We start from the raw sequence: 21393 nt of genomic DNA on the forward strand, positions 1-21393 counted from the left end.
TCGAAGGAGAACGAAGTGGCGCCGTTGTTCGTGCTAGCTCCGTGCGACGGGCTGGCGGGTCGTGAGTGGAAGGGCGTGACGGAGAAAGGGTCGCCTGCTGCGCCGGAGAGCACGCTGCGGCGAGAGGGGCGGGTCAGTAGGCGGCTTCGGGAGCAGGAAAGCTCCACGACTCACGTTCCCGATCCTCCCGAGAGACCAACGGACGCTCCTCCGAAACCGGGCATGAGCATCGACGACCAGAACCCGCTGGCATCAAGGACGTTGTCGACCATGAGCGAATCGAGGTTGCCGTCGCCCGTTCCGCCAAGCTCGCCGCCAAAGTTGAAAGCACCCGTCCCGCCAAGCTCGGCGGGGAAGCCCAGGTTGATGCCAAAGTCGTTGCCGCCCATCCCGTTCATCCCTTCTGGCCCGACCGATGGCGCACGCGACTTGAGGAACGAGTCGAGACCAGTGTTGCCGTTCGAAGCGCCATGCATGCCGCTCATGGCGGAAGTGTCGTTGACGAAGATGCCGCCGTTCATCGAGCCGGGGACGGGCGAGCCAGGACGAGTCGGCGCGCGAGAGTTCGTGGCGGTGCGGGGACCGTTCAGCTTGTTGTCGATGAGCATGCGGAGGAACGAGGCGTCTGCAAGAGCCGAGGTCAGCGCGCGAAACGAAAGAGAGATGTGGCGAGTTAGCACGCACAGAGCGCCGGAGTGTGCTGCTCGTCTACTGCTGCCGCTTCGAGCGTGTCGGCGAGCTCCCTGACGAGCTTCATCGCCGCCTGCTCATCGATGAACGAGGCGAACGTCGGCGAGACGAGCTTGAGGAGGAAGACGGCGGCGTAGGTCGCGTAGACAAAGGTCGAGTCCTGCGTCCAGAGCGAACGACTCATCAGCGACTATACAAGAACGTGAAAGAAACGCGAGGACGCACGATTGCATAACGGAGGATACCTTGCGGACCGAAAAAGTCGCGCAGGAGGACGATCATGCGCTCGGCGCTCTCGAAGCACAAGACGCAGTAGCTCGGCAAGTCGATCTTTGAGGCGGGGTCGTCGAGGGCGTGCTGGACGGCAAACGAGAGGAGGAAGAGGCGGTAGTAGTCCCAGTAGTAGTCTCGCATGAGAGCGCGGGCGGTGAGGGAGTGGTTGTCCGGATCGGACGAGATGAGGACCGGGTCGCTCCAGTCTTGCCGCCATTGGTCGAGTTGTTGGAGGAAGGCGCGGATGAGCATGAGGTAGTCGAGGTGTGCGTTTAGGCCGGAGACGGAGCGGGTGTCGGAGTAGAGGACATCGATCATGCGGCTCTGCGAACGATGAGTCAGTCACGACTTATGATCAGAAACGGAAGCGCTGCGACGCACAACGATGCGGAGGAGCTCGACCATCGCGCTCAAGCCCGAGTCGGACGCCATCGTGCCGGGCTGACGATGCCAGACGGAGGCGTTGCGAACGATAAAGTCCTCCTTGCTGATCATCGCCGGCTTGCCCATCTGGGTCGCGACGCTGCACGATGTGCGAAAAGTCGCGATCAGCTCGAGAAAGCAGCAAAGGAGGAAAGGGAACGCACGATCGGTCGATGATGAACGAGTAGATCCACGCCCGCTCGCGGTTGAGCAACTCGCGCTCGTACAGGACCTTGGTCTCCTCGCCGACGTCGGGTGGGAGCTGCGCGATCGTCTTGCGGTGCAGGTTGAGGTCGGTCGCCATGCGAATTGCGAGGCCGCTGAATTGGTCTGCGCAGCGTAGTAAGGCGGGTCAGCTACCATCCCGAGAACGACGAGACCGTACCTCAAGCCACGAGGGCCTGCAGACAGGACCATCGGAAGGGGAGGGAAGCCGAACGCACAAGTCCTCTCCTCCTCAAACCGCTCGGCCGGCTGGTTCCAGTTACAAAGCAACAAGAAGCCCTGACAAATCTCGGTGCTCTTGTATCCCTTGCTCATGACGTCGAACGCGACGCGCTTGGCGATCCGGAGACACTTGCGGTAGAGGTCGTCTTTGCGCTTGGTATAGTACCGCGAGGCGACGGTGCAGACTGTGTGCGTCAGAGCGACTAATCAGTGACGCGCAACGGGAGGAATGGAGAGGTAGGACGCACTGCAGGTGAAGAGGAACGGACTGCGAGAACCGGTCGCGGCAGGCGTGTGGATCTCGGGGTCGAGGAAGGGGCAGTGGCGCGCGCAGTGCTCGAAGAACAGGGCGAAGAGCTCGACGACTTCTTCGACCGAGAGGATCTTCTCTTCGAGGAGGGCGGGCGGCATGCGCTGCTCGATGACGATGCGGCGGAGGGGGAGGACTGCGAGGAGCGTCGGAACGAGGTCAGCGGGACGTCGTGGGAGCGAGTAGAAGGCCGAGGACGCACTGTTCATCGGTCCGGGCGCGAAATAATTCCTGTTGGCCATGCCCAGCTCCTTCTTCTTCTTCCTCCCCGCGCCATCCTCATCTCCCGATCCTGCTCCCTCATCCTTCTCCCCCTCCTTGCCCTTCTCCTTCGCTCCCTCTGCTCCCTCAGCTCCCGCAGAGCCCTTCTTCCCCTTCCCCTTGCCCTTACCCTTCCCTTTCCCTTTCCCGCCTGCTCCGGCCACGCCGTTCGCTTCCCCGTCGTCGCCAGCTGTCACGTCGTACTCTTCCGTTAGGTCGACAGGGCGTTTGCGGGTATTGCGAAGCGAAGCTTCAGCAAGGAGGCCGAGACTGCGCAGTTCAAAGAAAGTCAGCGACTGCGAGGACAGTTATGAGAGAGGAATGCGGGACGCACGGATTGAGCGTGTTGTCCGGCAACGAATGCAGTCTCGGGCTACCATCCGTCGCATTCGGATCCTTGACGCCGCTCCACTCCATCGGGCTACTCTTGCTCGTACTGCTCCCCGCAACGCTGACCGTCCTCGCCCCTCCTCCAGCGCTCGAAACAGGCGGAAGGGCCATCCCATGCCCGTTTGCCGTGCCGGGCGAAAAGTGCACGTGGTGGTGTACGTGAGGGTGGGCAATCGGGTGCGGATGAGCCATCGGAGCGGAAGTGTGCAACGGGTGGCCGCCGGTCCTGCTGGGACCGATTTCGGCGTATGGTCCGACGCCGCCGCCGACGTCGTATTGCGCGCCTTGGGTCTGCGCGATCGAGGGGAGGAGGATCGGTTCGCGGCGAGTGATTGCGGATTCCGAGTCTTGACGGCCTGAAGTCGCGGCGAGTGTAGGACGCGAAGCGCCAGCACTCGTGCCGGGTACAGTCGCGGGCGTACCAGACCGACCTGAGCGTATCTGCTCGAGAGCTGAAGCGACGACACCTGGGTCGACGCCGACATGGACGTCTCCGCGTCCTTCGGCGCCGAAGGGTCCCGAGTCGAGCGGAGCGGGAGGGAGGCGCTGGGAGACGTCGGTGACGAGGCCGCCCGAACCGGCGAGCAGACCAGGGTTCGAGATGGATGCGAGGACCGACTCGAGTTTCGCTTCCATCGACTTGAGCGACTTGGCCTGTGCGATAAGGACAGGCTTCGTGAGCAGCGGCTCCCAGGAAACTGTGGAACGCCGCGGCGGGCGCACAACGCACCATCGCGTCTGTCTTGCGGTTGCTCCGCTTGCCGCGCTGGCTCTCTTCGAAGATGCACTGCGAGAGCGAAAGCGTCAGCCATCTGGTCGCACACTTCGAGCAGGCCTTGAAGAGCTCGAAAGCAGCTGGGCCCGCACGTCGAACGCGAAGAGAGCGGACGAACGCACCTCGTGCCCTCCCTTCTTGCACCTGTCGCACGGCGGCCCGTTCTCTCCCCCGGTGCACCTCATCTTGAACGCCCTGCATTTGGTGCACGCCCTCGCTCCCCTCGTCGCCTTCTTCTTCTCCGGCGGCTGTCCGTCCCCTCCTCCCTCGGCAGCTCGCTTGCCCTTGTTTCCGCCTCCCCCTCCGCTCCCGGACCCCGATGGACCCGCCTCGGGCGCTTCAGAGCCTTGGTACGAGTCGAGCGCGGGCGAGTCGGAGTAGCCGCGCGCAGAAGAGGGTGCGCCGGACCCGTCGACGGGCACGCCTTCGGACCAGTTGTGCGAGAGGGCGGCGGAAGTCGCATAGGTTGGCGGGTAGAAGGTGGGTGGTTGTGGGGGTAATCCGGACATGCTGGGTGTGTCTGCGAGGGCGAGGGAAGCGGTGAATGGAAAGTTGGGACGGGAAGATCGGCGGTAGGTCCGGGTGAAGACGTGGGGCGGGTGAAGGGCGCGGTGGGCGTGGGTGTGCGCGTCTCCTGGGTATCTCGAGGTGTCTGAGTCTGCCTAGCTACTCTGGCAGTCTTCGCGAGCTGTGGGTGAGGCTGTGAGTCGAGGTTGGTCGGGCGGTTGTACCGAGGTCGAGTGTGCGCCTGCGGTTTGGCTAAGCGCGGGACGACGCGGGCTGCAACACTGTCGATCTGCGTCGCTGGTTTCTGCTCGTCGGCTTGGCCCGGGTGCGCGCGCTGCTGAGTCCGGTCGAGAGTGGAAGCCGGCGAGCGAGCGAGCGTCGGGAGGCGGGCACAACCAAGTCCCGGTCCTCGACACTTGACCTCGCTCGCAGGGCAGTGCGAGTACTACCAGTAGACTCGCGAGCAAATCGCATGAATTATGCAGCTGCACGCATGCCAGAAAGAGCGGGTTGAAGAGGGCGAGCCCGCGAAATTCCTCTCTCTAGGCTCCCATCCAGCAACTACTCCCACTCGCTCCTGCTCGCACACACTGCTCCTCGCTCATGCTGAACATGTGTGCAGACCCACGACGCCCTGCGGTCGCCTCTCGCCCGCCTTCGCTTGACGCCCAGCGCCTCGCCTCGCCTCCTCCCGCTCGCTCTGACATCAACACCTCCTCCTGTTCCAAGTGCACGAGCTCGGCGTTTCTTGCGTAGACAAGGGTGCTGCGTCGGCTCGGCTGAGCACGCAGGGATTTGCGTCAAGCGGTGCAAGCCCGGCCCGTGACACGCCGCTGCGGGAAACGTCGACGCTTCCGTGCGCTCCAGCGAACCACTGCGAGGCTCGCTCGTCGTCTTCTCTCGCTCTCCTAATTGTTCGCTTGACCTTGCTGGGTAACTTATCGCTCAGCCTCGCTCGGCGCCGACGACATTACCTCACTGCATGCCTGCCGCCTCCTCGCTCCCGACGTCGACCTCCTCCTCGTCCTCCTTCGCCCTTGACCTCCTCGCGCTGCTCCTCTTGCCAACTCAGCACGTTCAGTGATCACCCCCCGATAACGGCGACGACAACATGCCAGGCCTCGTATCGTGTCCCGTTCTCGCCAACGAAATCCGCACCCAAGCGCGCCGCCTCGCCAGCCTCAAACTCCGACCCGACCAGTACTTCTTCGGCCAGCCTTCTCAGCCTTCAGCCAGTCGCGGACACTTTGGATCCTCAGGCGGACCTTTGCGCCCGACGCAAGCGGCCATGGCGCCCACCCGTCCTTCCCTCTCCGCTTCCGCTCCCGCCACTCGCCGCTCCTTCAGCACCTGCATCCCCTCTCACAAAGCACTCGCGCACACCAAGCTCCCAGCACAAGAAGCGAAGCGGTTCGAAGCGAGTTTGTTGAGGCGGAAGGAACCAAGGTCTGAGGAGGCGGAGGAGGTGGTGGAGGGAAGGAGGAGGGGGAGGACGATGAAGAGTCTGGGGTTGCAGGGGAAGGTGCGTCCAGTCTCTTCCCGATTTGGGAGGGGAGCGGGCTGATGAGGATGTGAGGACAGCTCTGCGTCGTTACGCACCCGCAAGATCCGATCGCCCTCACTCTCGCAGCCTCTTTCCTCGAGGCGGGCTCATCCGACCTCGCCCTGCTCTCGCCTCCGAATCCGCCATCGCGCTCTACGACGGCTCAACAAACTCCAGGCGCCCAACTCCCGCTCACTCGCCCGCTCGAAAGGGTGGAAAGACGCCACAATCGTCGACATCCCTCTTCCCTCCACCTCTGACTCCTTCTCAGGACTCGAAGCGACTCAGCAAAAACTCGACCAGGCTTTCCTCAGCCGAGCTATCGACGTCCTCTGCTGCGGACCACCAGCAGACGAAGCGGATGCTGTACGCTCCACCCCTCTCCTCCGCGCCTTCGCAGACTCGATGTCCTCCCCAACCGAAGCGAAAGACGCCTACTCCCTTCCCTCGCGCACCTCGTCCATCATACTTATCTCGACGCCGTACGGTCCGCGCGTGGACCTCCCTCAGCCCCAGTTGCCGGCCATCGAAGCGGGAGGGAGGGACGGGAACAAGCCTGGTGCGGCCGAGATGAGTCGCTTGAGTGAGGTGTTGGCGGCTGAATATGCGAAGAAGGGCGTGAGGGTCAATTGTATCGCGCCGGGTTTTGTCAAGGTGCGTTCAGCGTTCTTCTCCCTTCCTTCACTTTTCCTGCGCGTGATGATTGACGGGTGACGCTCGCGCAGACTCCCATCACCGCCGCCCTGCTCGAAGCAGACCCCTCCCTCGCCCGCTCATGGCAAGACGCGACTCCGCTCGGCCGCGTAGGCGGAGTCGAGGAACTCAAGGGCGCTGCTGTACTCTTTGCTAGCGACGCGAGTCGCTTTACGAGTGCGTCGCAGTCTCTCGATTTTGGTGAGAGAGCGAGTGCGAGGCTGACCTTCCCAATCCTTGTCCTCGCGCTCGTGCAGCTGGCACGACCCTGACCGTCGACGGCGGCTTCTCGCTCGTCTAATCGCACCCACCGTCTCCTCTAGAACCCTGTACATAGCGCTGTTCCCCATAGAACCGTCTCCCTTTCGCATCCGCGAACCAACGTCGTTCTCCCTTGTCCATAGCCGCAGCTTCTCTCACTCCGTTCGCAGTCATACATAGTCGTTCCAGTAGACACTCTCGCAATGCCAGTGCAGTATCTCTCGTCGTCGCCGATTGGGTGCGAGACCGGAGGATGCGAGATGAGGACCCGCATGCTGTCAGCTTCCCCTCGTCCTCGCCCACCCAGTGCTCGCTCGCAGGCATGGCTGGCATCGGAGGCCGCGAGTCGACCGACACAGACGAACGCACACCCTTGCTCGCTCCTCCACCTTTACCATCCGACTCGTCCGCGCCCCCGTCCCCGAACGGCTCGACAGCGACCCTCTCGCCTTCCGCCTCGCGCCCTTCGTACCGCCAACGCGCTCTCTCTCGCGCATCGGGCAACCCTCTCCCACTCGCCGCTGGACCGACAGACGACGATCCGGCTGTGTTGGCCGAGGCAGAGGCGGAGGTTGCGATCGCTCGGAGGCGGGCGAGGAGGCGCGTATGGGCCAAGCGGGTCTTGCTTGGAGTGCTTGGGTTCCTGTTGCTGGCGGGCATTGTGCTGAGTATCGTCTTGCCTTTGACGGTTGGGCGACGAGGGAGGGGAGGAGGTGGTGGTGGGGAAGGCGGCAAGAAGAAGAAGGACACGCCGGACATGACGCATCTCCCGCCGCCCAAACCGGGAGCGAGGAATCCGAGCTATCTGGTCAGCGGGTGGAACGGAGCGGTCGCGAGCGAGGAGGAGCGGTGTAGTCGGATGGGCGTAGACGGTGCGGTCGCTCGCTGCGTACGCTTTCCGAGCCAGAGCTGATCTTCAATTGCTTCCAGTCCTGCGGGAGAACGGCACGGGCGTCGATGCGGCGATTACGACGGCTCTCTGCATCGGCGTGGTCAACTCGTTCTCCTCCGGAATCGGCGGCGGCGGCTTCATGGTGATCCGCCCGCCTTCCTCGACTCGTCACGGCCTTCCTGCGACCTACGACGCCTCCCGAAATCCGCGCTGCACCCACCCCATCTCGATCGACTTCCGCGAAACCGCTCCTCTCGCTTCCCACCCGAACATGTTCACCGCCTCTGCGCGGCCGGACGACCCTTCGTGGGACCCAAACCGCGCTTCGAAAGTCGGTGGACTGGCAGTTGGCGTACCCGGCGAACTGAGGGGCTTCCAAGCGGCGTACGAGGTGTGCGGAGGCGGAGTAAGCTGGGAACGGATCTTCCGACCTGTTGTGCAACTTGCGCGCGAGTTCAGGGTTGGGAAGGAGTTGCAGAGGCGGTTGAATGCGCGGTGGAGTGGAGGAGAGGAGGGCCCGACGATCAGCGAGTGGATGAAGGATGAGGAGGATTGGCGCGCCATGTTTATGCGGCCGGGTGGGAACGAGTTCCTCCAGGAGGGAGACATCGTCCGGCGCGAGGCGTATGCTCGGACGCTGGAGAAGCTCGGGAAGGAAGGAGCCGACGTCTTCTACGAGGGCGAGATTGCGGACCGGATCGTCGAGACTGTTCGCAAGGACGGCGGGATCCTCTCGAAAGACGACATGCGCAGCTACAAGGCTGTCGTCCGACGAGCGAAGGAGGGCGCCTATCGAGGCAGGAAGTACTACACGGGCAGCTACCCCTCGGGTGGACCGATAATCCGCATGCTTCTCAATGTCCTCGACGGGTACGCGGATTTTGTCGATGCCGGACGGACTGGGCTGGCGGAGCACAGGTTCATCGAGGCTATGAAGTGTGCGTTCACCCTCGCTCAATCCTTAAGCGCATCTGTCCTGACCGGAGTTCTGCGCAGTCGCTTTCGCCGCCCGAACAAACGTCGGCGACCCGCCCTTCGTCGACAACGCCGCCAAGCTCGCCGAGATTCCGACTCGCAAGTACGCCGATGCTGTCCGTGGCAATATCACCGACGTGCGTTGCGTCGCTCACAACTCCGCAGAAACGCGCTAACGGCCTTCTCTTCCGCAGGACCGTACGCACAAGCTCTCCTACTACCAGCCCCGCTTCGACATCAAAGAAGACCACGGCACGACCCACCTCTCCGTCATCGACCAGTGGGGCGGTGCCGTCGCGCTTACCACGACTGTCAACCTCATCTTTGGATCGCGCCTCATGGACAAAGAGACGGGCATCATCCTCAATGACGAGATGGACGATTTCGCGACTCCTGGATTGCCGGATGCGTTCGGCTTGAGGCGTGAGTCGACTTTGACAAAGGCGGAGCGATGAAAACTTCTGCTGACGCTTCCTCCTTCCCCCAGCCTCGCCGTTCAACTACCCGGCTGGCGGCAAACGGCCCCTCTCCTCGATCGCGCCGCTGATTATGGATCACGCCAACTCGGACGACGTCTACCTCTCGCTCGGCGGATCAGGCGGCTCGCGCATCTTCGGCGCTGTCGCACAGACGCTCCTCAACCTCGATTGGGGACATGATCTGTCGAGCGCTGTAGAGGCGCCTCGGGTGCACCATCAGCTGCTGCCGGCTTACGTGCGTAGGAGCCTGTGCATCCGGAAAGATCGCCCGACTGATCGCTCTCGCTCGTAGGTCTCGATCGAGTCGACTTTCCGACCAGATCTCGTCAAGGAGCTCAAAGCTCGAGGGCACGATGTCACGTACGCTCAGTGCGCCCTCGCACCCCCCAAGCTCCGCTAACATCGCTATCGATGCAGGCTCTTCGACATCAACCTAGGCATCGCCGAAGTCCAGGCAGTTATGCGCGACCGCGATGGGCGATTCTTCGGTGCGTCTGAGCGTCGGACTATCGCGCTTTGCAAGCTGACTTGGATCGCTTCGCAGCTGCGTCGGATTCGCGCAAGAACGGGTGCGTCTAACCTTTTGCTCGTTTGCTCCCACTCGCTGACTGTTTTCTTACGCACCCAACAGGGTCCCAGCAGCATTCTAGAGTAACCACACAGCTTATGAACCTGCATCCGCTTGTGACAAGGACGGTCGCGACCGTCAACGGATTCGAGAGGATCGCCAGCTCTCTCCGTGACTTGGCGTGGCTAAGACTTCTACTTTGCTTTGCAAGCTTCGTGCTGTGGTATCGACAGGTAAACAAGACAGGGGAACAGAGGGTATCACCGAACGACAGAAATGAAAAGAACGCGAGAAACAACAAGACTTCCGACGACCTACTCCTCTTCACATGTTGGGCACAAAGAGCGGGTCCGTCTTCGAGAGATTGGCCGGGTTGCTCGCCATGATGAGGAGCTCGACGACGGACTGGCAGACGGGGACGACCGACGATGGCTGGCGTGCTCGCTCGTACTGGGCGCTGACGACCTTGGCCTTCCTGACAATGCCGTCGATGGCGGAGAGCGTGTACTCGCGAAGGTGAGTGCGCTGATCCGATTTGCTCATCGTGAACCAGCTGCGAGACGAGGCGGGTCAGCGAAAGATACGCATTGGCGGAGTTGCTCGACAGGCGTACGTGTTGATCTCTTCCCGGACAAAGATGGAGAGGCGATGCTCGAGGTCGTACTCGGACTCGGTGAGGGCACCGGCGATGGCGATGAGTGAGCTCGTCAAGAGACCCTCGACGCCGTGGGGTCCGATGAAGCGCTGCATGTTCGGCGTGAAGCGGAAGGGTACCGGCTCGTTGTGGACAAGCTCGGGCTTTCCAGGGACGATCGCTGCAGCGAAGTGATGGTGAGCAGCCGTAGCGCGAGAGGCAGGGGAAGGACTGCGACTCACAAGGCACCATGTCCGAGGTGTAAAGCTTGCCAGTCGCGCGCGAGATGTGCACACGGGCCGGCCGTCTGTCCGCCATGCTCATCGTGTAGGTCATGAAGATGAAGGCGGCGAGCGAGGTCGTCATGTGCTTGCGAAGGTGCCAGAGGTCGTTCGGCGACGCCATCGACTTGATCATGTACTGTAGGAGCGGCGCGTCAGCTTGAGAGAAGCTTGAACCAGGAGATGCGCCAACTCGCCTTCTTCAGGACATCGTCCGGCGTCATCTTGACGGAAAGCTCCTCGAAAGCTTCTTGTCGCGCCGTCCAGATATCCGTCCGCTGCGAGTACCGATTAGTTTCAGCGCACGAACATGGAGTTTAGGCAGTATGAACGCACGCTGAGAGGCGGCTCATGCCGGTGAAGAGTGCGGATGCGCTCCGTGAAGGCGAGAACGGGGTCCTCCTTGCGCAAGCCCATCGACTCGACGTGGTCTTCGAGGATCTCCTGAAGCGTCGTCACCGAGGCGTCGTTCTCAACGATGCGGACGCCGGGCGAGAGCGGGACGACAATCGGAACCGTAAACTGCAAGTTCCGCTTGCGCGATTCTTTGCGGTTCGCGAGCGTGCTGCGGCAGGAGGGAGCGGATCAGCAATGGCACCACCATCTGCGTCGAAAGGTGCTGCACGCACCAGTTCAGCATGCGGAAGAGCTGCATGATGCGCTCCTCACGGCGGGACGTTCGAGGCGCTGGCAGCTGGATCATGAACTGGTGGATGCTGCCGTCCTGGCCGAGGATGGTGAGGCGGCGGAAGTAGATGCCGCTGCCGCGCTGCACGTCGTACTTGTTCGCAAAGTGGCTGATGCGGACAAAGTTGTTGTTCGAGTCTTCGTGCTGGAGGTACTGGCCGGGAACCTCGATCTCGTCGAACTTCTGGTACTGGAACTCGACGAGCCAGTGCGACGACGCCTCGAGGTTGGCTCGCTTCGCCTTCTTGTTGAGGACGGCCTCGTAACGGTCGCGCCAGCCCTGCAGTCGCTGCAGGTACTCGCGGAGGGTCGGCTTGCTCGTGAGGAAGTCCTTGACGAATTGCTCCTGCGAGCGAAGCGGGGCGCGTCAATGGTCTGTATCTCCGTCCTGCACACAGACGGTACCGTGACTGACCTTGACGGGCGAAGAGTGCAGAGACTCGGCGAATCGCGCGATGTTGCCGTTGGTCGCCTGAGTGAGCAGGCCGTCGTCCGTCGGGAACGGTGCACGGTTGACGTATTGCTGCAGAGGAGGCATTATGAGCCCGGTTGCTAACACTCAAGCTCGGAACGAGGCGGACGCACCTGCAAGGCGTCCGCGAGAAGAGCGCTGATGAGGCGGTAGATGTCCTCATCGGCAGCCGGCTTGAAGCGGGTCGAGATCTGGTCGACGATCATTTCCATCGAGAGCGCGAGAAGCGGGAAGGCGGTCTTGAGCACCGCCATTATCTCGTCGATGTAGTCCCACGGCTGACGCTGGTTCGACGGAGCGGTCGACAGCTGCGTCCCGCCAGGCGTAACGAGCGTCTGGCCTCCACCATCCGCTGCTCCATCGCCCTCGGCAGGCGCCGGCTCGCCGTTTGCAGCGGCGGCCTCGGCGGCGCGCTTGGCGGCCTGGAGACGGACCGCCTCCGCCTGCTGCCACTGCCGCTTCGTGAGCGACAGCTCGTCACGTGTCGTTCGGAGCTGGAAGAAGAGCGCCTGCGGGTACGTCTTGGCGATCTTGAGGAGGATGACGCGGACGTAGCGCGCCTCCGACTTTGACAGCGTGACGAGGAGTTGCGGAATGAAGGTGATCCAGTACCAGGTTGGGATCTCGCCTTTGTAGTTGTCGAACGCCTTAGAGACGGTTCCGGCGGCGTCGTCGAGGCTGAGGAGCCAGAGAATGCGGACAAGGAGCTTGCGGACCTTCGCGCTCTTGTAGAGACCGGCTGCCTGGAGATAGCAACTGACGGCGTTCGCTGCGATGTTGAGGTCGGCCGGGTTCTCCTTGAACATGCGGTCGTGGTACTCGCCCCATTCGGCCCAGGCCTTTGGGAAGCTCATGTCCATCGAGACGGCGAGGTTGAAGGTCTGGTTCGCCTCGTCGTGCAGGTGCAGCTTGGCGAGGAACATACCCTTGAGCGTGAAGAACTCGGCCTTCTGCGAGCCGTTGAAGTACATGAGGTTCGTGTTGTTGATGACCTCGAGGCCGTTCGCGAGCTCGGACGGGTTCTGGTAGTGCGCCTTGGCCTGTTCGCGCAGCTTGAGGAACGCCTCCTGGATCTCGATGTTCGGCAGCGTGTAGATCTTGGTAAGCGACGTAATGCAGACGTCGCTGAGATGGTGCTTGCGGGCGACGTGCGCAAAGCGGTTGATGATCCAGGCGGTCTCGTGGAACCCGCGGTAGGCGAACGAGCTCGCGTTTTGCTGACCGCCGGGCGCATTCGGGGCAGGGACGAGGGGCAGGTACGCCTTGTTGATGGCCGAGAAGACGTGTTGGCGCCATGCGACGAGGTCGGACCAGACGTTGATGTCGTCCCAGAGGTTCGGGAGACGGTCGCGCCACGTTCCGACGATGCTCTTCAGCTCGTTCGAGCGCGTATCGAGGTTCGCCGCGTTCGTTCCCGCGAGGCTCGCAAAAATCTGCTGCGCTTCCTGCAGCTCGACGAACTGCTGGAAGGTCTGGAGGAGCGGGTAGTGCGCCTGCGTGACCGTCTCGGGGAGGTAGTACCACTTGCGAAGCGAGAGCTGAACGCCTTCGTCGCAGAGCTTGGCGAACATCTTTTTGGCGTTGGTCGCTTCTTCCGGCGTCTTGGCGGAGTAGGCGGCGAGCAGGGCAAGGTACGTTTCGAAGACTCGGCGGCGAGGCGTGCCGACCGGCGACATCGTCTCAAGAGCGTTCTCGATCATCGGTCGCTCTTGGTTCCAGTCGGCGAGACGCCAGGCGCACTCGAGGAGGAGCTCCTTGTTGCCCTCGTTCTTGGCCATGCTGCGAGCGGAGGTGTCAGTGTGGGTCTCTGCGAGAGTTATGTCAGAGAAAGCCGCTGACTCGGAGAGAACGTCCCACTGCGGCAGAAAGGCAACGTCAGTCTCGGCGCAAGGCGAGAGAGGCCGAAGCGGACGAACCTGCTGCAGCTTCTGAGCTGTGATGATCCAGTGGTCTTCCCACAGCGCGAGCTCGCTCTCGGTGAACGGCATAACTCCGCTGCGAGCCGTAATCTGCGCCGACTCGTGGAGGACCTGCGCCTGCGCCCACTGGCCGATCTGCTCCCAGCTACAAGACGTGGGAGGAGTCAGCATGATTTCGTCGACGATGAATGGCACCGCTCGAGCGCACCTGAGCGCTGCGTTGGTCTCGTTGTAAGCGGCACGACGACGCCACAGACCGTAGAAGAGGTCGTCCTCGTTGAGCTCGGCGTACAGCTCGGTCAGGGCGTCCATAGCCGTCTCCTTGGCCGAGTCGGATTCGCGCGGGCTTTCGAGCGTGTCCTGGAGCAGCTCGATGCCGGTGTACCAAGCGTTGAAGGTTCGGGCGTGGTAGCGAACGACGTGAGGCGGAAGGACGAGGGGAGGGGAGCACGCGAACGATGACTGGAGGAGGGTCTGAATGACGTTCGGCCGGCGGTCGACGCTGCGCAAGTGGTAGACCTTGACGAGCAGGCCGACCATGAATTCGGTCAGGTGGCGCTGCTCGGAGCGAGACAAGCACGACCATCCCGTCTTGAACGTTGAGACCCAAGTCGCATGCGTCGCGTTCGGGTCTGCGTACAAGAGCTTGCGAGCCGCCGCGAGGACTTCGCCGGTCGTGTACGTCTCGAGCTGCTTGATGAAGTCGACCGGAGGCGCCTTGGCGGAGGTGAGGTACGAGCCGGGCACGAAGAGCGGGTCCTTCGTGTCGACTGCGCCGAGGAGGAGGTCGAGTGCCTGGTGGATCCAGTACGTCTCGCTGAGCGTCTCCCACGACTGAACGCCGATGATGTAGTGCAGTCGGCTGAAGAGCCCGGTCGCCAAGCTCTTGTCGAAGGTCGCGAGGAATTTTGACCGGATGACGGGGTCGCGGACCTTGCAGCCCATGAGGAAGGCCGGCTCGAGGCGGAAGGTAAGCTCGCTGCGCGCCAGCGACGTGTCGGTGTAGATGTCGAGGATTAGATTGAGGAAATCCTTCTGCAGCGCCTCGCTGTTGCGGTTCTCGAACGACGTCATCTTCGACAGGATGCCGGCCTTCTCCTTGAGCGTCGGGTACGGCTCGTCCTTGTCGAAGACCCACTTGCGAACCATCTGCAGAAGGAAGCGGCAGACGTCGATGTTCGACGACTTCTCGACAAGCTGCACGATCCCGCTGAGGAACCAACGACGCTGCTCGCCGAGGTGCGAGACGCGCTGGCGAAGGACGTCGAGGCTCGACACAAGGAGCCGGAGATTCGGATCGACGGACGAGACGACTGTCGGTGATGCCGTGTGCTCCTTGAGGTAACGTGTGAAGACGCGGACGAGCGCGGGGATGAAAGCGTCAATGCGCTCGGGCTCGACCTTCGACCACGACTGGAGGATGAGGATGACGGCGGGCAAATTGGTCATCGCACGCAGACCTTCCTCGACGGTCGAGCGCGCCCACTCGATGTAAGCCTTGGCTGGCGCCGGCACGTCTGTCGAGTCGGGCGTGACGTTGCGAGGGAGGTGGTCGAAGAGACGTTCGACGACGGGACGCAAGCTCGACGTGAGACGCATCTCGCCACTCGTAAAGCCCTTCTCCACGATGCCGTGCAGGACGGCGATGTTCTGGACGTGCCAGTCGGCGGGCTTGTACGAGCTGACGACGTTGAGGATCTCCGCCGAGTTGCACATCTGCCCGAGCGTCTCCTCCGTGACGTCGGTCGAGAAAGTGCGCTGGAAGAACGAGAACTTGATGTTGCTCTCGCCCCAGACGCTCGGTCCGATGAGCTCCCGAAGCAAGGCGAGCGCGCGGTAGACGAGGTTATTGCGCTGAACAGGCTCTTGCGAATTCGAGATGAAGCGAAGAAGGTTGTTGACGACCTGGTCGCGAAGAGACGGAGGCGGGACGTAGGTCGCGCCAGCTCCGCTGCTCGCTGCCGACGGCGCAGTCGACGCGCCGCGCTCCGTCTTGGCCCGCTTCGGCGAGCGGTCGGCGGTTTCTGCGTCGTCGTCGTTCTCCGCCTTGCCCTCGTCCTGCTTCATCGAATCCAGACGCTTCTTCTCCCACTTCAGGATCACCTCGATCACGTCGAGGGTGAGGACTCGCGTATCGGGTGTGATCGTCGTACTCAGCGTCAACTTGCCGAGCGAGGCGACGAGGTGCGGGAAGAACTGCTCGCGGGAGGCGAAGAAGAGGTCGGGATGGCGGACGATGAGCTGGTAGATGTTGACGAGCAGCGGCATCGTAGAGCCCTCCTCGATGAGCGTCTTGCGCGTGAAGTACTCCCAGCCGGGAATCTGGCCCGGCGCCGAGGTCGTTCCGCCCGGCATGCGCTTCGGAAGAGCCGGTGCGAGGATGTCGAGCGCTTCGCGCACGAGGTTGCGGGCCTCGGGCTGATGCGCGCGCAGGAGCGCGACGTAGATCTGCCCGACAATCTTGGCCGGCGACTCGTACTCGGCGAGGAAGGTGGCTATGAGGATGTACGCCGTCTGCGTCACGCTGATGTCGTCGAAGCGGATGCTCATCCATCCGAACTTGATCACGTCCTTCTTGACCGAGTCGAGGAGCGAAGGCGACGAGCGGATGAGCAGCGTCGTCATGTGGCAGAGCTCGACACGGAGTTCTTCCTCGTCGAGGGTGCCGAGGTCCGGCGGTGCGACCAGCAACGGATGCCACACCTTCGCATGGACCTTGGCGATCCAGCCCGCGCTGATCAGACCCTGCTCTCGTTCGCCGCGCGAGTACGAGACGAGGAGGATCGGGTTCACGAGAAGTCGCAGCGCAGCGCTCTTGTGCGGCATCGTCACGTTCTCGTTGTCGAAGATGTCGAGGAAGCGGTCGAGGATCTGGCGACGGAAGGCGACGTTCTCGTTCAGAGCGACGTGGCGGGTGAGGAAGCGCGACAGCGCGGTGTGGTCGGCCGAAGTGAGGTACGTGTACGCCTCGACGAGGTGGAAGAGCAGGTCGATGTGCTCCGCTTGTTCGAGGTAGGCAACGAAGACTTCGACGACGACCTGGTCCTCCTTGAGCTGCTGGACGTGCGGGATGCCCTGGCGCTTGAGGCGACCTCGTCGGATGTCCGAAACCCACCGCGTGATGAGGATCGGCAAGACTGCCTCGCACCGCCCGATCCACTGCTTGTCGACCGAGATGAGCTCGCGAACAACCATGGCTGTGTGGTAGCCGAGGTCGCCGTCCTTGTCGAAGCATGGGCCGAAAAGGTCCTGGACGTGGTCGGAGATGTAGTCGCGGATTGGCTGCGACTGCTCGGCAGCGATGATCGCGCGGAATGTCGGGACATAACGCTCCTCGCCGAGACGGCCGAAGAAGAAGAGCGTCGTCTTCTCCGGATGAAGCGCGAGGAACTTGGCGAGCGGCGCGGTGAAGATGCTCGTCTTCAGCTTCTTGAGCAGCCGTTCGACACTAACTACCATCTCGACGACGTCCTCGAGGTACATGCCGGCGGCAGGGTGGGGGAGGAGGTGGAAGATGTTGACGATCGCAGCCATGACCTCGAGCTCGCCGTCTTCCGACGGCTGCTTGGCGGTTGCGCGGAGGATGTCGGCGGGGATGGCGAGCGAGCGGAAGTGGTCGACGAGCTTCTGCCCGATCTCGACCTTGAAGTAATTGGTCAAGAGCTCGAGGAGGCGTGCGAGGCCCTGCGAACCCAGAGAGCGTTAGCATACCGGTCAGGCAGCGGGAAAGTCGACAAGCGCACGTGGAGACTGGCGACCGAGAGTTTCTTGTGGTCGGCGAGGTTCATGAGGACCGGCTTGAGGCCGGTCTGCAAGAGGTCCTTCGGGAGCTTGCCCTGCGCGAGCATAACCTGCTTCAGGCTGTGGTACGCGGCGTCGACGACTTCGGGCGCCTTCGAGTAGAGAAGCTTGAAGTAGACGGAAAGGGCGCGGATGCGAGTCTGATTGTAGGCCGGCGTATTGAGCTGCGGATTCGCCAACGCTGCCGACAGGAGCTGGACGCAGACGACGCGAAGTTGCGTGAGCGGCGCCATTGTCTTGTGCGTCACCTTGCCGCCGAGGAGCGCGACGTCCTCTGCATCGGCGATACCGAGGGCTTCGTGAAGGAGGCGGACGAGCTGGTCATCGACCTCGATCAGAGGCGGGTCGAGAGTGATGCAGTACGTGACGGCGTCGATGTGGCCGATCTGCATCGTGAAACCGAGGGCGCGGAGTGGCTTCGTGAAGATCGGGCCGAGGAGGCGGTCCTTGACGGGCGTGAGCATCTCGGTGAGCGGCTTGCCCTCGTTGTCCGAGACGATTTTGAGCGCGCGCTTGACCGCATCGCGGACTGGCGCAACCTGACTGCTGACCTCGACAAGGAGGAGTCCGACGAGGTAGTTGAGCGTAACGCGTGCGGCCTCCTTGTCCTCCGGCGTGACCGGCGTGCTGCACACCCTGACGAGGGTGAGGAGCGTATCGACGACCATGTCTGCGTTCGAAGGCGACTCGCCAGGCATGTCCTTCAGGGCGAACAGAAGCGCGCGGGTGAATTCAATCTCATGCTCGATGATCCACTTGGTCTCGACGCCGACCTCGGAGATGAGGATGAGCATGCCGCGGGCGGCGCCGCATTTGCGCTGCCACGAGGGATCGTAGCAGTGCGAGGCGAGGCGCGATCCCATCTGATGGAGCAAGGCGGTCGGCGCATCGGGCTTGTTGCACGAGGTCGAGCCGGGTTCGCGCTTCGCGAGCAGCTGCTCGACAATCGTCTTTGTCTGCGCAGCCGCCTTAGTCATGTCCGGCGTCTCGACGGTGCAGAGGTTCTCGATCACGCCGTCGACAAAGGCGGACGACAGCGGCAGGGTCTGGCGGGCGAGGTTCGGGTTCTCGGGCATCTCCTTGCCGAGTTCGAAGGCGAACACCACGCGAGCGAGATCGATCATGTACTTGTTCGCCTCCTCGTGGAAGTCGTCAACGCGAGTCGCATCGAAAAGACCCTTGAGGACGTTGCCGAACGTCTCCTCCGGTTCGCCAGGCAGCAGACCCTGTTAAGGCCGGTCAGCGCTGAACAATGCAATTTAAGCGAGTGTACGTACCTCGCGGAGGAAGACGGCCACCGAATACTTGAGGAATTGGTACGCGACACGTCGGTAGTGCACATCGCCTCGCCGGATGATCTTGAGCGCAACGTCGACAATCGGACCAATGCGGATAGCGGCGTCTTTGCCCTCGAACTTGACATTGAGCAGGGCTTCGGTCCCGACGTTCTTCCACTCGAGCTTCGGCGGCTCGAAGCCTTTGCGGTTCCTGCCGCCGATCTTGCCGAGGATCCGCATAGTCGTGTGCGCATGCTGGTGATTGAACGGCAGAGGGCGGAGGAGCTTCCACAGGCCGGCCATGACCTCGTCGATGACGGGGGCGAAGAGCGGATTGAGGAACTCTTGCGTAAGGTTGTCGACGCAGAGCTCGAGCGTTCGAAGACCCTGGCTGACGAGCTCGGAGCCGGCCTGGAGGGCGTGGACGAGCGGGCGCATGAGATAGCTGAGGTACGGGAGAAGGACGGAGAGGCGGACGGGGACGGTGAGGATGAGCTCGGCGAAGAGGTCCTTGCGCGACTTGTCGGCCGACTTGAGGAGGGCGTTGAGCTGCTCGAGGAGCGTCTGAAGGAGGGGCAGGACCTCGTTGTAGAGGATCTCGAATCGACCGCCGCCGATCGAGCGGAAGAGGGCGCGCAGGAGGAGGTAGTACGAGTTCGGCTCGGTCGCCTGGCTCGCAAGCTTGAGGGAGTTCATGATGAGGTTCGAGAGGTGCGGCAGGAGGACGGGCTCGTTCTTCTCGGGGAAGATCGTGACAGCCATGAACGACATCTTGTAGAGGCGGAGCATGACCGAGGTGTTCTCCTTGTTGCTGTTGCCGAGCTCGGGAAGTCGCGACGAGAGGAAGCGGAAAAGGATGGCGACGAAATGCTGCGAGACGTTCTCGTTCGAGAGGAGCGATTGCGGGATGACGAGGAGCTCGTGGTTCTGCGCGAGGGCTGGTGAGTACCGACCGTGAATGGCTGGAGATAACGCGTGCGCACCCGAATCAACTCGTCAAAGAAGAAGCCCATGCGGTTCTCGACGACTTCCTGGAAGATGACGAGCTCCGTCTGGACGAGCGTCGACGTCAAGACCTCCATGACCTCCTTCTGCTCGCGGCCTTGGTCCCGCGCCGGGTCGAAGAGGACCATGCACTTGACGGCGGCGTCGAAGAAGCGGCACATGAGCTCGGCGTCCGGTCCTTGGCCGCCCATGCGGTTGAGCGCGAGGCTAAGCGTCTTGAAGCCGAAGAGGAGGTTGCGGAAGAGGAAGCGGGCGTCCTTGACGGGATCTGGACCTGGATCGACCATGATAACGGCTTTTCTGATCGGCTTGGCGCGCTCGATGTCGACGTCGTCGAGCTTGAGCAGCGTCGGCTCGGCATCCGCATCCTTCTTCTTCTTCTCGACCTTCGCCTCTGCGCTCTCGTCCGCACCGTCGACATCCATTTTGTCGCCCTCCTCCTTCGTCTCGTCCTTGGCGCTCTCGTCGTCCTTCGCGTCGGCGCCGCCTGCGGACTCCATCGCATGGTCGCCATCTGCATCGGCATCGTCCGCCTTGCCCATGCCTTTCTCCTTCTGCCGCTTCTCCCACTCACGCCGCTCCTTCTCGCTCTCGCGCACCTTGTCCATCGTGGCTGGCAGCGGCTCGCGCGTCTTGCTCCACTTGGCCCACTCGTCCCGCACCTCGGCCATCGCCTCCATCCGGCTGACGAACGCGAGCAGGATGCGCTGGAGGATCTTGACGGCCTCTTGCGGCTCCTTGCTCGCGATCGGGTCGATCAGGTTCAGGAGGAGCTTCGAGCACATCGTCTGGATGGCCGAGGCGAGTGTCGGATCGTGCACGTTTGCGCAGTACGTGTGCACAACGCGAGAGAGCTGGGGGAGGGTGAGGTCGGCACGACAGTGGTGGATGAGGTCGGCGAGCATGGAGAAGGCGAGTGGTCGCAGGTTCTCGTGGCCGGTGACAGAGTTGCCGGTCAAGACATGCTCGTCAAGGAGAGTGTCGATCTGCGAGAGGAAGGCGGTGCGGAGGTCGCTCTGGAGTATGTGGCGAGTCGCGATGATGAGGTCGCGCTTCATGGCGACGGCTTCGGACGGACAGTCCTTCATGAGTCGGACGGCGATCTGGGGCAGGACGTTCAGGTAGGACGAGAGGGCAGTGTTCGAGACGCGGTGAATATAGGCGAGGAATGACATGGTCTGCGGAAGCAACGTGGTCAGCCTGGCGCCGTAGGAGACACGGAAGCCCGCGACGCACCTTCGTCTGCGCCATGACCATGTCCTGGAAAGCGCCCCGCTTGTCCTTCGGGATCTCGGGACAGATGCCAACCCACGACTTGCCAGGCTCCATCGACTCGTGCTTGCGCCGCTGCGGCTCCGCCTGCATTTGGATGAACTGCGAGAAGCGACAAGCGTGAGCGAAGGAAGCGAGGGGGGAGAAGCAGTTGCACGCACCTCGAAAACAAGAGGCACGAAGATGGTGATGGCCTTGTTGACGAGCGGGCGGTAGGTCTGGAAGATGAAAACGATCGAGGCGGGGCAGTCCTGCAGCAACTTGAAGCTGCGCATTGCCGGCGCGTAGACGACCGGCTGGTTGCCGGCACCTCCCTCTCCCTCGAGCGACGGTGGTCCGCCTGACGACGGGCTCTGCGCGTCTGCTGCTGCCTGACCCGCCTGTGAGCGAGTCTGCCTCGTCGCCTCCCGGAAGGTCTCCTCGACGACGCTACCCATGTTCTTGAAGAGGTCGGCGACGATCTCCAAGAACTCGTCAACACTCGCTTCGATCTGCGCGACAGTCGGGTCGGGCGTCGGTTCGGCATTGGCGGGCTGGGCGGAGGAAGGGGGCGGTGGG

At 62.6% G+C, this 21393-nt stretch overlaps 4 protein-coding genes across 4 annotated transcripts in view; 2 read left to right on the forward strand and 2 right to left on the reverse strand.

Annotated features, from left to right (window-relative positions):
* RHTO_07701 (Zn(2)-C6 transcription factor) overlaps positions 1-4078 on the reverse strand; it is a gene marked incomplete at both ends in the record, with an annotated part of 4306 nt that extends 228 nt beyond the window's left edge. Inside the window, 12 exons of the mRNA XM_016421357.1 lie at positions 13-114; positions 175-625; positions 685-850; positions 916-1287; positions 1345-1486; positions 1551-1716; positions 1830-2018; positions 2082-2279; positions 2346-2674; positions 2739-3448; positions 3525-3581; positions 3692-4078. Coding sequence (XP_016273950.1) covers positions 13-114; positions 175-625; positions 685-850; positions 916-1287; positions 1345-1486; positions 1551-1716; positions 1830-2018; positions 2082-2279; positions 2346-2674; positions 2739-3448; positions 3525-3581; positions 3692-4078 — 3269 coding nt within the window. The remainder of the gene's footprint in view (positions 1-12; positions 115-174; positions 626-684; positions 851-915; positions 1288-1344; positions 1487-1550; positions 1717-1829; positions 2019-2081; positions 2280-2345; positions 2675-2738; positions 3449-3524; positions 3582-3691) is intronic.
* A 1109-nt stretch (positions 4079-5187) lies between these two features.
* RHTO_07702 (D-arabinitol dehydrogenase) lies at positions 5188-6613 on the forward strand (the record flags this gene model as incomplete). The annotated part of the gene is made up of 4 exons (XM_016421358.1): positions 5188-5598; positions 5797-6273; positions 6345-6489; positions 6570-6613. The coding sequence occupies 4 exons, from the start codon at positions 5188-5190 to the stop codon at positions 6611-6613; spliced, it is 1077 nt and encodes a 358-aa protein (XP_016273951.1).
* A 282-nt stretch (positions 6614-6895) lies between these two features.
* On the forward strand, positions 6896-9569 carry RHTO_07703 (gamma-glutamyltranspeptidase; the record flags this gene model as incomplete). Its single annotated transcript, XM_016421359.1, has 9 exons — positions 6896-7445; positions 7504-8403; positions 8462-8577; positions 8635-8863; positions 8928-9154; positions 9212-9279; positions 9337-9407; positions 9464-9488; positions 9551-9569. The coding sequence occupies 9 exons, from the start codon at positions 6896-6898 to the stop codon at positions 9567-9569; spliced, it is 2205 nt and encodes a 734-aa protein (XP_016273952.1).
* A 242-nt stretch (positions 9570-9811) lies between these two features.
* The window catches only part of RHTO_07704 (transformation/transcription domain-associated protein), a gene marked incomplete at both ends in the record, with an annotated part of 12222 nt that continues 640 nt past the window's right edge, over positions 9812-21393 (reverse strand). Inside the window, 16 exons of the mRNA XM_016421360.1 lie at positions 9812-10040; positions 10101-10302; positions 10364-10541; positions 10612-10680; positions 10739-10967; positions 11032-11435; positions 11505-11612; positions 11675-13340; positions 13401-13417; positions 13478-13625; positions 13689-17164; positions 17224-18507; positions 18559-19485; positions 19542-20741; positions 20800-20937; positions 20997-21368. Of these exons, the coding sequence (XP_016273953.1) occupies positions 9812-10040; positions 10101-10302; positions 10364-10541; positions 10612-10680; positions 10739-10967; positions 11032-11435; positions 11505-11612; positions 11675-13340; positions 13401-13417; positions 13478-13625; positions 13689-17164; positions 17224-18507; positions 18559-19485; positions 19542-20741; positions 20800-20937; positions 20997-21368 (10647 nt within the window). The remainder of the gene's footprint in view (positions 10041-10100; positions 10303-10363; positions 10542-10611; positions 10681-10738; positions 10968-11031; positions 11436-11504; positions 11613-11674; positions 13341-13400; positions 13418-13477; positions 13626-13688; positions 17165-17223; positions 18508-18558; positions 19486-19541; positions 20742-20799; positions 20938-20996; positions 21369-21393) is intronic.

Source organism: Rhodotorula toruloides (genome assembly GCF_000320785.1).
Source record: "Rhodotorula toruloides NP11 unplaced genomic scaffold Scaffold8, whole genome shotgun sequence".
In the NCBI taxonomy this organism is placed as follows: domain Eukaryota; kingdom Fungi; phylum Basidiomycota; class Microbotryomycetes; order Sporidiobolales; family Sporidiobolaceae; genus Rhodotorula; species Rhodotorula toruloides.